The 12,648-nt window shown below is 47.7% G+C and overlaps 1 protein-coding gene across 1 annotated transcript in view; it reads left to right on the forward strand.

Moving 5' to 3' along the window:
- The window catches only part of LOC310850507 (uncharacterized protein), a 41,286-nt gene that overhangs the window by 6,472 nt on the left and 22,166 nt on the right, over positions 1-12,648 (forward strand). The window contains exons 4-14 of the mRNA XM_083752024.1: positions 243-406; positions 1,548-1,672; positions 2,140-2,292; positions 3,836-3,961; positions 4,761-4,948; positions 6,335-6,445; positions 7,202-7,303; positions 8,370-8,445; positions 9,926-10,053; positions 11,728-11,910; positions 12,040-12,366. Of these exons, the coding sequence (XP_083608150.1) occupies positions 243-406; positions 1,548-1,672; positions 2,140-2,292; positions 3,836-3,961; positions 4,761-4,948; positions 6,335-6,445; positions 7,202-7,303; positions 8,370-8,445; positions 9,926-10,053; positions 11,728-11,910; positions 12,040-12,366 (1,683 nt within the window). The remainder of the gene's footprint in view (positions 1-242; positions 407-1,547; positions 1,673-2,139; positions 2,293-3,835; positions 3,962-4,760; positions 4,949-6,334; positions 6,446-7,201; positions 7,304-8,369; positions 8,446-9,925; positions 10,054-11,727; positions 11,911-12,039; positions 12,367-12,648) is intronic.

Consider the following 12,648-nt stretch of genomic DNA (forward strand, 5'->3'; position numbering starts at 1 on the left):
TCCAGCACCATAATTCAAAAGCATCAATTCTTCAGTGGGAAGCTGCACAACCTGTTCCAAATCTATACTGTCCTCCTGCTGGGAAGTTTCAGGCTCCCACCATTCCTCCTCAGCACTGTCCCTGACACTATTGCACGAAAGAGTTGAGCGCATACCAGAACTTTATTTGTGGGCAAATCAAGTCCATTAAAGGGCTCTGCTCCCCCAGTGCAACCATTCTTATCTATTCCTCCCTTTCCTAGCTCATAGCAAACTTTTACAATGGGACGTATCAACAGAGGAAGAATGCCAATGTAGATGAAGAAGACTTTATTGATTTCCTCTACACTTTCACCATTGCAATCTATTCCCTTGGAGGCCTGATTGGGTCCCTTCTGGTCAGCTTCATGGTGGACAGATACGGCAGGTAAAGAGGGAATATGTTTATGGGGCTATGGTACAGGGGTGGGTCCTTTTAGGCTTTGCAGGCCAGATGCTTCTCTGGTTCTAGCCTTAGAGCTGCTTGCCTGTCAGTCGCCAAATGTCACAATGGCATTAGGTGATTGGGTGCTTTGAAGTCCCAATGTCAGGACTTCAAAGCACCACACAGGAGCCCATGGTGGTGCTCTGAAGTGCCCAAGGCTTCTATTTTAACCAAGCTGACGGGTGGTAGAACCAATGTCTGATTTCCCTTGCCAATGCCACATTAAGGCTCCTCCCTGTGCATTGGCAGCTATGCCTCTATCTGCCCCACACTTGACGTTACATATGAGGTCAAGCAAGGACAAGTGGGTGTGCTTTGAGGGAAACAGCCTCATAGGCCAAGTCTGGCCTGTGGGCTGGAGATTCCTCGCCCCTGTGTAGTGGGGCAGGAGGTGTTTATTAGGGGACATTTGGGGGTGGGGAATGCAAACAGATGTGAAAATGTGGAGAGCTGAAAAAATAGGAAATGGAAATAAACAGATTTGCCCATCCCTAGCCAAGGTGCAAAAGCAACTTAAATAGAAATACTTGCAAGTATCAGATTGGCTTAGGATTTAAATATGTGATGTTATAGAATAATATGTTTAAAGTTAATATGAAAAGAAAGAAAGATGTTACTCGACTAAGTAAATTTTATGAGAAATTAGTTTTGGAAAACCGTTACAATGATACACGTTGAAACTCAGCCAGGGGGATTCGAGGAAGTCACTTAATTATGTTAACAAAAGTGGAATTATTACAGTTAGGATTTATGTTTGTTTGTTTGTTTATAAATTTGGAAAATCAATTAAAAAATTTGAGGGGGGGGGGAGATGCAAAAGCAAGTTGCTAGTCCATGTGAAGGTGGCAGCTGAAGTCTCAGACGTCAAAGGAGGGGGTTGAATGGGGTTTACAGTAGTTGGGGGTTTCCAGGAGCTCTCCTGCCTTCCATAGCTCCTTGTCCTTCCCATAACTATTGAAAATAGACCAAATTGCTCACCCAAAGACCTTACTGCAATTCAACAGCTCCTCTCCTGCTTGTTTGATGCTATTGTACATGTATTAGCTCCCTCTACCTCTCCTACCCCTTTCCCCTGTCTTTTCAGGAAAGGGGCCTTGGTAATAAATAACATTATGTCCATATTCTCTGCTGGCTTCATGGGATGTTCTGCTGTGATACATGCCTATGAATACACCATATTTTCACGCTTGGTCACTGGAATGTGCTCAGGTGAGAGAGGGCCCTGGGCTTAGTGGTTTTAGCAAAGCCATTTAAATAATGCAAGGGGCATTATCAGGGTGCAATTCCAGCCAGGCAGGAAGCACTGAGGAGGGATGGTGGGATGGTGAAGGGTGTGCCCGGGGGGAGGCGTGCATCTTGGGGAGAGTCCTGAAGGCGAGGTAGAGAGGCTTGGGGTGCTGCATTTGGTCCCCAGCCCAAAGATTCCTTGCCCCTGCCATCAAATATTTATTGATTATTGCAATGTCTATTTCACCCCCAAAGTAGCAATTTAAATGCACGTTACATCATGGACCAATCTCCTCTACCTAACATGCAGGGGCACAGAATGCCACCCAGTGCTGGGGCGAAGATCAATTGGCCACCTCCACCCAGCAGGAGAACCTCCCATGTTCCTTGAAAATGTTGCCATGTCCCATCCATGCTGTTAACCATCCCATTGTCTACCATCTAACCAGGCATGTTCTCCTGCATCGTCCCACTATACCTTGGAGAGATATCCCCTAGAAACATGAGGGGGTCCATTATGACGGTCCCTATGATCTTTGTCACCATTGGCGTCATGGTCTCACAGATCCTTAGTCTTCAAGAGCTTCTCGGGACTGAGAAAGGTAACCTTGGCAGATGGGATGTTGGAGAGTTTCAGCAGAAATGGAAAAGGAAGCAGGACTTGCGGGTGCTGCTGGTCAGGATGGTGATGCTCGGCCTCCACAGTTCCAAATACCTGTTGCTGTAAGCCACAGGAGGGGAGAGGGGTCAAATCCTGCTTGTGGGTTTCCCACAGGAATCTGGCTGGCCACTGTGAGATGAGGATGCTAGACTAAATGAGCCATTGGCCTGATCCAGCAGAGGTCTTCTTATAATCTTATGTTTATGTGATGATGATGAGGAGGATCAGGGGAGCCAACTTGGGCCCCCGATTATGGGTGCCCGGTGTGCGTGAAGTCATGATGTCAGGTTGTAATGTGATGTCATGATGTCACGCTCGCCCCCTGGCCTCAGAACATGATTTGTGGTGGTACCGGAAGTCAGGTCCCAGGACCTCGCAACACCTCAGAAAGCCCCCCAATTTCTGTTGCCACTGGAAGTTGAGTTCCAAAGTCTCAGAAGTTCTCAGAAGGCATCTCCAAGGCCTTGGAGATGCTGTCTGAGGCCTTGCAAGACCTCAGAAGTTGTGGGGGGAGGCCCTGTGGTGTGGGTGCTCAGGCATCCAGAGCCCCCCCCCCCATATTTGGCACCCTTGATGATGATAATTTTATTATTTATATGCCACCCATCTGACTGGGTTGCCCCAGCCACTCTGGGCGGCTCCCAACAAAGTATTTAAGCACAATAAAACATCAATGATGTTTGCTTATCCATCCCATGACTGGAATGGAAATCAATCAATCTGGCAAACTTAATCATTGTTGCCGTGGCTTTCTATTTGCAAATGATACATCATGGATTATGGTCCATCCATGTCAAGCTGCTGGTTGTCCAGGAATGTACAAAGACAAGGGAATGTTTTTTACCGTCCTATTTTTATTCAGTATTTACAGAGAGAGGCTATAGAACCCAGCCTCTTGGATAATGGCGTTGTCCCAAGTGAATCTCCACCACCTGTCTCTCTCACTTCCTCATTCGTCACTTCTGCGGGTGCCGCTATGTGCCCTCTGTCTTTGAGCTCTTTGCTCTCCTACTTTCAAGGCTCGTCGGGTTCTGGGAGAGGGTAGGTCTCTGTGTCTGTCAGCTGTCGCCCCATCTGCTGCTGCTTCCTCCTCATCCTCCTTCTCTCCCATTATTTCCCAACTTTCCCCCTCACCTGCCTCAAACCCCTGCTGTAAATCTAAACTCTCTTTTTCTTCTCTGGAAGGGTCAGGCTGGGGAGGCGGTCTCCACCATTCCTTCTCTGCCCAGTCCATTCTGCAATTTGCCTCGAGTTACGCTACTACGAACAAAATGTAGCAGCGTACTGGCAACATAATTTCCGTCATTAATTGCACAAATGCCGTGGGTTACATAATTCCCACACAGTGGACAGTGAGAGGGAAAATACTGTTTTTGGCAGAAGGCAAACTGCAGAGGAAAGGAAACAGTGCAACTTGAGTTGGAAAGAGAGCGGAAAGGAAAGCCTTCTCTCGCCCCTAGTCGTAACTGCATCTTCTTGTACAGGTTGGCCGCTATTGCTGTGCTTCACTGGAATCCTGGCGGTGTTTCAAGTCATCGTCTTGCCCAGCTTCCCCGAAAGCCCAAGGTTTCTCCTGATTCAGAGGAATGATGAGGTGAAAGCCAGGCAAGGTACAATTGCCTTGAGTGCACAGGAATATTACGGCATGGGGACCCTACATAGAGGCCTGTGGGAGTCTCTGGGCAAAGGCTGGCAGCTCCCGCTCTCCCACATGCAGCAGTGGGAGCATCCTCAGACCTACCCAGGAGACACAAGGGGGGCGAGGAAGATAGGAAGCTTCTCCCAGTCCCACCAAGAGATGCCGGGGACTGAAACTTTAACCTTTTGCACGCAAAGCTGTGGCCAGGTAGCACTCCTATGGGCACCCTGCCTGCCCTTCCGTCTCTGCTGTTGGCACTGATTTCAGGCAAAATCGTGTCCACTTGGGGCAAGAGCTCGCCTGGAATCACACAAGATCTTGTGGAGTGCGCAAGATCTCACACGATTTGGGGCGAGAGCTCTCCGCCCCCCGTCAGTGCAATCTTGCTTGAAATCAGCGTTGGTGGCAGTGACGCTTCTCTGTCGGTGGCGGAGGTGGCAGGGTACATGGAGGTGGCAGAGCAGGCAGAGGCAGCAGGAGCAGCAGGGCAGGGTGGCAACACATAGGAACATAGGAAGCTGCCTTATATATTCTGACCATTGGCCCATCTGGCTCAGTAAGAGGAGGCATTGTCCACACTGACTGGCAGCAGCTCTCCAAGGTGTAAGGCAGGGGTTGCCCCCCCCCCGGCCAATCCTTACCTGGAGATGCCAGGGACTGAACCTGGGACATACAAAGCTCTACCACTATTCTTCCGCATTGTTGTTTCTTCATCTCTTCTCTTCCTGCCCTGGTGGCTCAGCATAAATCCATTCCCTGCTCCCTTCCAGTCTTGCAGAGGCTGAGATGCCATGATGATGTGGAGAGTGAACTCGAGGAGCTCCACCAGGAGAACGTCTCGGTAAGGGTGGAGAAGGAGATGAACGGGATGAAGCTGCTGTGCAACCAAGCCATGCGTTGGCAAATCATCTCCGTGGTCATCCTCATGAGTGGCCAGCAGCTGACAGGTGTCAATGCGGTAAGAGAGGCAGCTTCCCAGTTGGGCTAGAAGGCTGAGGGAGTGTTAATATTCATCCGAATGACCACTCATGCAGAGATGCAGCAGGGGACCTGCTTCTCAGCGTGGTGATCCCAGCTCCCAGAAGACTCTAGCCCAGGACTAAGGTACCTGTGGACTCCCAGTGGGTGCTGAGCTACAGCTCCCATAATCTCTAGCTATTGGCCAGGATTGCAGGGGCTGATGGGAGTTACAGCTGAGCAACATCCTGAGGGTCAAAGTTCCCCCATCCCTGGACTAAAGGCTCCTGGAAGCTGAGAACATCGCCCAGGAAAAAAGAGGTTCCCTGCTGTGTCACTGTATGAGTGTCCGCTTTGGCGAGGGATAGGTGGCACAACAGAGTTCAAGGTGTGGAAAAAGTAGAGAGAAGTTTTTGTCCACCTCTCAGCTACAGATGGAGGATAAATTTGATTTGGCCTTCATTTCATTGCAGACTTGCCTGATTCATACTTTCCAAAGCAATATCAGAACCAAAAGACAGCCCTCCATCAAAATCTGCACTCCTTTGAATTTTGCAATGCAGTTCTCTGTCTTACTAACTAACATATCCAAAAGTGCATGCAGTAGGATTAAAGTGTGCATTAAGGTGCATCTATTGGTGAAAATAACACAAAAATATGTATTATATTAAATTGCCTTGCAGGTATGTGCATATTCGGGGAAACTGTATCCAAAAATATTGAAATTGGGAGAAAAATGCACTAAAAGGCTGATGAATTTTTAGGAGGACTTAGCAAAAAAGAAAAAAAAGCATGCTGGTGAAGAATAAATGTGTAGAAATGGAACTCCAACTTGGAAAAATGAGAAACCGGGAGAAACCAAAATGGACAGATTCACCCACCCCTAACCACTAGCGCTTGTGGGATTTTGACTACAGCTCCCACAATCCTCCCTGATTCTTGGGCCATGCTGGCTGGGGCTGATGGGAGCTGTAGTCTAGCAACATCTGGAGGGCCACAGGTTCTACAACTGCTCTGGAGTTTGCAGACACATGGGTTAATGACATGTTGCAGAATACAAACACCGTATATATATCCCAGGATGCATTTCACTCGCTTCCACAAAATGCTGGCAGTCTGGGAGTTAAGAGAATCAGAACATGAGAAGAGCCTACTGAATCAGGCCAATGGCCCACCCAGTCTAGCATCCTGTTCTCACAGCGGCCAACCAGATCCCTCTGGGAAACCCGCAAGCAGGTCCCATGCCCAAGAGCCCCCTCTTTTCTTGTGGCCCGCAGCACCTGGTAGCCATCATGGCAAGCAGCCATTGAAAGCCATGATTTTGTCCAATCTTCTGCCTTCCCTTCCTCCGGTTGGAGGGTATTCCATAGTTGTGGTTTGCTTCCAGGTGTTCTATTACTCAGAGAGAATCTATGCAACTTTGAGGGTCAAGAAGCAGGAAGCCCGGTATATCACTGTGTTGGCAAGTATTTTCATCGCAATCTCGCTGATGATCGTGGTAAGCCTCTCTCTCTCTCTCTCTTCCTAAAATCAAAAGTTCCAATCTGTTTCAAATGGTGTTAAAATTACGCTGTTGTCACTTCAAAGAATCCCTGGGGGGACCCTTATAGGACATGTGCAGATGCTCCAAGTGTCCCTATTTTCCAGGGACAGTCCTGGATTTACAGAAGCTGTCCTGGTTTTCCTTAGGATGTCCCTATTTTCATCAGAGAAATATTGGAGGCTAAAGTAAAGGTAAAGGACCCCTGGACAGTTAAGCCCCATCAAAGGTGACTATGGGGTGTGGAGCTCATCTCGCTTTTCAGGCCCAGGGAGCCGGTGTTTGTCCCCAGACAGCTTTGCGGGTCATGTGGCCAGCATGACTAAACCGCTTCTGGCACAATGGGACACCGTGACGCAAACCAGAGCGCACGGAAATGCCGTTTACCTTCCCGTCACAGCACTACCTATTTATCTACTTGCACCAGAGTGCTTTCAAATTGCTAGGTTGGCAGAAGCTGAGACAGAGCAACAGGAGCTCACCCCGTTGCACAGATTTGAACCGCCAATCTTCTGATCAACAAGCCCAAGAGGCTCAGTGGTTTGGACCACAGCGTCACCCGCGTTGGAGGGTATATGGAGTTATGGGACCCCTGAGCCATCCGAAGGCAGCCCTGTATATGGAAGTTACCTCTGTTGATTCCTGGTGGCCTCATTTTATTCTCTTTCTCATTTCTGTACACAAACTCTTTCTTCTCTGTTCTTATCCCTCTAGGTTTACACAGTGGATTTAGTGGGGCGAAGGATCCTCCTCCTCACTGGATTTGCGATATGCAGCATCCTCTGCATTCTGTTAACCATGACCCTCGAACTTCAGGTTTGCTGATCAAAACCCAGTGTGATTTAGTGTCACCTAGCAAGGGAAGGGCTGTAGCTCCATCACAGAGCACCTGATTGGCATGCAGAAGGTCCCAGGTTCAGTCCACCGCAGCCTCTGAAACCCTGAAGAACCGCTGCTGGTCAGTGTAGACCAGGGTTTCCCAAATTTGGGTCTCCAGCTGTTTTGGACTACAATTCCCATCATTCCTGACCACTGGTCCTGCTAGCTAGGGATGATGGGAGTTGTAGTCCAAAAAGAGCTGGAGACCTAAGTTTGGCAAACCCTGGTGTGGACCAAACTGAGCCAGATGGAGCATTGGTTTCCTTCAGGATAAGGCAGCTGAAAATCTACTCAGATTTGGTGTCAGGTGGAAGAGCGGGAAGGAATGTTGTTGGCGGGTCTTTCCTGCAAAAATGTATCTGGCTCTTGCATTCCCAATGCATTCCCAGCCCTTGATGCTCTGCTGCAAGTGCCTTGGAACGTAAACCCCACATAAATGCAGAGTTGCCTGTAGCTTAATCCAGGGGTGGGGTCCCTCAGGCTGTGTGCAAATGTGGCCCTCTGGCTCTCTTTGCCTGGCCCTCAGAACGTTCGCTAGGCCACACCCCCTCTCACCAGGCCACACTGCTCTCTGGCTGTGCTTTAACCAGGAGAGTTTTTTGCCTGTCCAGAACGTGTTCTTGAACCCTGATCACGCCTCTCGCTTGTCTCGATGGAGTTTAGAGAGACATGTGTGAATGTGAGTGAAACCAGCCTACTGGGAAAGGAAGATTCCAATGGGCTCTCCTTCCCAGGAGGCTTTTTAATGTTGGATGGCCACCAGTCAAGGCGTCTTTAGCTGTGATTCCTGCATTGCAAGGGGTTGGACTAGATGACTTGGGGGAGGACCCGTCCAATTCTGTAACCCCTTGTCCACTCACTTTTGCCTCTGTCCCACCCACCACTGATTTGTGGTTTGGAAGGCCCTCAATCTGAGAAGTGCTCCTCCCTCCTGCTTTAATTTAAGGCGTGCCAGGCACTCTCATTCATACATGTCTGAAGAACGCTCAACTTTCTCCCACAGGAAAGCATGCCATGGATGACATACGTCACTTCAGTCTTTTTCCTCATCTTGATCTTTGGGCACATCCTTGGGCCAGGTAAGGACTCAGGTGACCTAGAGAGTTCCTTCAAAGAGGCAAACAGAGCGGGCAGCTTGTTTTATTTCTCTTTAAGTGTTTTTTTAAAAAAATAAATTTATTGAAAAACAAAGAGTACATAATTACAAGTGCACAGAGTAAGATTAGACATAAAAAGAAGAAAAAATGGTACCCATGTAGAAAACAGTAATAATAATAATAATAATAATAATAATAATAATAATTCTATATATTACAGAAGAGAAAAAGATAAAGAAAATTGTTATTGTAGTTAACCAGATCATAACCTAATATAGTGGAACCTCGGGTTACAAACACCTCGGGTTACAAACACTTTGGGGTACAGACTCTGCTAACCTGGAAGTGGTACCTTAGGTTAAGAACTTTACCTCAGGATGAGAACATAAATTGCATGGTGGCGGTGCAGCGGCAGCAGGAGGCCCCATTAGCTAAAGTGGTACCTCAGGTTAAGAACCGTTTCAGGTTAAGAACAGACCTCCGGAACGAATTAAGTTCATAACCAGAGATACCACTGTACAGTAGAGTCGTACCTTGGTTTTCGAACACCCTGGAACCCGTACATTTTGGCTCCCGACAATTGAAAACCGTGAGTGTTCCGGTTTTCGAACATTCTTTTGGAAGCCGAACGTCCAATGGGACTTCCACGGCTTCTGATTGGCTGCAGGAGCTGCCACCACCACCAGGTTTGTGGTGTGGTGAACCAGCTTATACTCGAGTCAATAAGTTTTCCCAGTTTTTTGTGCTAAAATTAGGTGCCTTGGCTTATATTTGGGTCGGCTTATACTCGAGTATATACGGTATTTGAGTTTTAGAAGACATCTGAAGGCAGCCCTGTTTAGGGAAGTTTTTAATGGTTGATGTTTTGTTTTGTTTTGTTCTGTTTTGTTGAGATCTGCCCTGAGTGGCTGGGACAACCTAATCAGAAATAATAATAATAATAATAATAATAATAATAATAATAATAATAATGGCTCCCCTGCAAAAAGGATCCTGGGAACTGCGCCCTCAGTGAGCTACCATACTTAGCAAACTACAGTGGGAGTTTTCCAGGGAACTTTGCTACTATTTCCCACCCAGTGATCTACACTCATGGTTTATAACCTTAAGGAAGGGTTAAGGAATGATTTTCATAACGTAATGGACACATTATGTTTTCCTTGTAACGTGAATAACGTGTTATTAAAATGTGATACTTGAGGACGCTGCAGAGCAACCAGGACCCGGCAATAGGAAAACTGCATTGTTAAAAGGAAGCGACGTTTTTAATTTACCAGTATGCCCTGTGACGTTTTAGAACTATATATATCGTTCTAATAATGTTTAAAAAGTCAGTGTAGATCCAGCCAAGGTTTGAACTAGGCACGTGAGAGCTCTTAACTGCACCAGTTCCTTTCGAATCGCTATGGATGAATGAGCAAGTCCATGAAAAACAGCCTTGAATCCTTTCTTCCCCGCCCAGGTCCCATACCCAACGTGATCATACTGGAGCTGTTCCTCCAGCCATCCCGCTCCATAGCCTTCATGCTCGGGGGCTTTGTGCACTGGTTCCTGCACTTCATTATGGGGATGATATTCATTCAGATCGAGGTGAGTTGTTTGGATGAGAAGAGGGGGTGGTCTGAACTGGTTCGGGAGCACAGGAAGACGCCTTCCACTGAGTCAGACCATTGGTCCATCTAACTCATCCAGGTGAGGAGCTTTTGGCTTTCCAGGTGTTGCTGAAGCTCTTCCCTTGTAGGCTCGTCAAACCAAAGTCTGCACATCTTCCAGAAACTACAAATGATGTCGAATTTTTTAAATGAAACTACCTGGAGGTGGACATAATATTTCTTACCTATATATTGCATTTATATCCCACCTATCCTCCCAGAAGCTCCAGGCGGCTTGCCTGGGTCTCCCCCGCACCTTTCCATTTCATCCTCACAAAAACCCTGCAAGATACTTAGGCTGAGGGTTCATGACTGGCCTAAAGTTGCCCAGTGAGCCCCATGGAGCAGTGGAGATTTGAACCCTGGTCTCTCCCAGCTCCCGGTTCGACACTATAACCACTCCACCTCACTGGCTGTGTACTAGAGGTGGGGAATACTGGCCTGCAATATGTTGATGAAATAAGTCCTACTCCAGGGAGAGCTGCTGAAATTAATGGACTTTAGTAGTTAGCCATGTCCATTCACCTCAATGGCTCTACTTCGAGTAGGACTATCTGTATATGTGTTGTTGCTGGCATCTCGAGAGACAATGGAGTGGGGGGTGAAGTCAAACCGCTGCATTAGTAGCACCAAAGTGACCTCTCTGGGGTGTAAGCCTGGGTAGAGTGTACTGTATGGAGCTCCTGAGCTGCCAAGAAGTCAAGACACTTGACATCATCAGCCTCGATGATGTAGTCCAAAGGAAAGGAAAGTAATACACCGGGCACCAACATGGCTGCAGGAGTTGCCAGAAGGAGGCGTACAAGGCACCATCCAACTGTCTTAGGGACTCCATTTTGGATTTGTGTAGGGTTTTCTCCTTAGCCTTTTCTTCTCCTGAAGATATCCCACAAGGCTGCAGAGGTTTAGGACAGGGGTCAGCAACCTTTTTCAGCGGTGGGCCTGTCCACCGTCCCTCAGACTATGTGGTGGGCCGGACTATATTTTTTTGTGGGGAGGGGGAGATGAATGAATTCCTATGCCCCACAAATAACCCAGAGGTGCATTTTAAATAAAAGCACACATTCTACTCATGTAAAAACGTGCTGATTCCTGGTCCGTCCGTGGGCCGGATTGAGAAGGCGATTGGGCTGGATCTGGCCCCCGGGCCTTAGGTTGCCTACCCCTGGTTTAGGATAACAGTTTTCCTTCTCCTAGATGGGTTGCCTTCCCAGGTTGGCGAGTCCTATCTGCTCCTCACTGGAAGTTGGGTTCAGGGGGCTTTCCAAGGTCTTGGAACATGATTACCACTGCAATTCAGTTTCCGAGGCTGGGTGTGTGTGCTCATGACGTCATGATGTCACGTTACGACCTGACATCATGACTTCACGCACGCTGGGTACCCATAATCAGGGGCCCAAGTTGGCTCCCCTGATTATCATCATCATAATCATCATCATCACATAAACATAAGATTATAAGAAGATCTCTGTTGGATCAGTCCAATGGCCCATCTAGTCTAGCATCCTCATCTCACAGTGGCCAACCAGATGCCTGTTATATATTGTGGTTATGCCCATCTCCCTTCCCTTCCCCACCCCTCTCATTTTCTTATTTCAACGTTCCTTTCTAGACACGGATTGGTTCCTACACCTTCCTCCTCTTCTGGCCTCTCTGCGTGTTCAGCTTCGTTTACATCTTCAAGGTTATCCCAGAAACCAACGGCAAGACCTTTCTGGAAAACAAGAAGTACATGTCATCAATGGCCAAGAAGGTGAAGGTCCAGGTCCAGTTCCAAATCCGGCGGACGTCACAGGTATTTTTAATCTTTTGTTGGAAGCCGCTCAGAGTGGTTGAGGAAACCCAGCCAGATGGATGAGGTATAAAGAATAAATTATTATTATTATTATTATTATTATTATTATTATTATTATTACTACTACAGGACAAGGACAGAAGGCGGTCAACACGCCACAGCGTCAGCGTCAGAAGGGATAGCATCAGACCCGATAGCGGCAGACAGGATAGCATCAAACCTGATAGCGGCAGACGGGATAGTGGCGGCAGACGGGAAAGTGGCGGCAGACGGGAAAGTGGCGGCAGACGGGAAAGCGGTGGCAAACGGGATAGCAGCGCCAAACGGGATAGCGGCCCCAAACGGGATAGCAGCGCCAAACGGGATAGCGGCCCCAAACGGGATAGCGGCGCCAAACGGCATAGCATGAAACGGAACGAAAGCCTCAAAAAAAAACAAAGACCGTCCGTCGTTTCTTAATGCTACCTGCCCTTCGCTGGTATACAAATGACGGTTGCTTCTCTTCCTATCCAAAGCCTACTCTTTTTCTGTTCAGACTTTTCTACTCTCCTACCATGAATTACTGCTATTATTATATTACCAAATACACACCTAATTGTAGAGTCAATTATATATCTATATATAAAATCACATTAGAAACAGGTAACAAAGAAAAGACAATCATTCGCAAACACCAGAGTGCAATACTTTATACAGCAGTCCCTCACTTTACTGGTTCCAAGGGTTTCATGTTCACAT

This window comes from Podarcis gaigeae, assembly GCF_964106915.1.
Source record: "Podarcis gaigeae genome assembly, chromosome: 8".
NCBI classification, from domain to species: Eukaryota; Metazoa; Chordata; class Lepidosauria; order Squamata; family Lacertidae; genus Podarcis; species Podarcis gaigeae.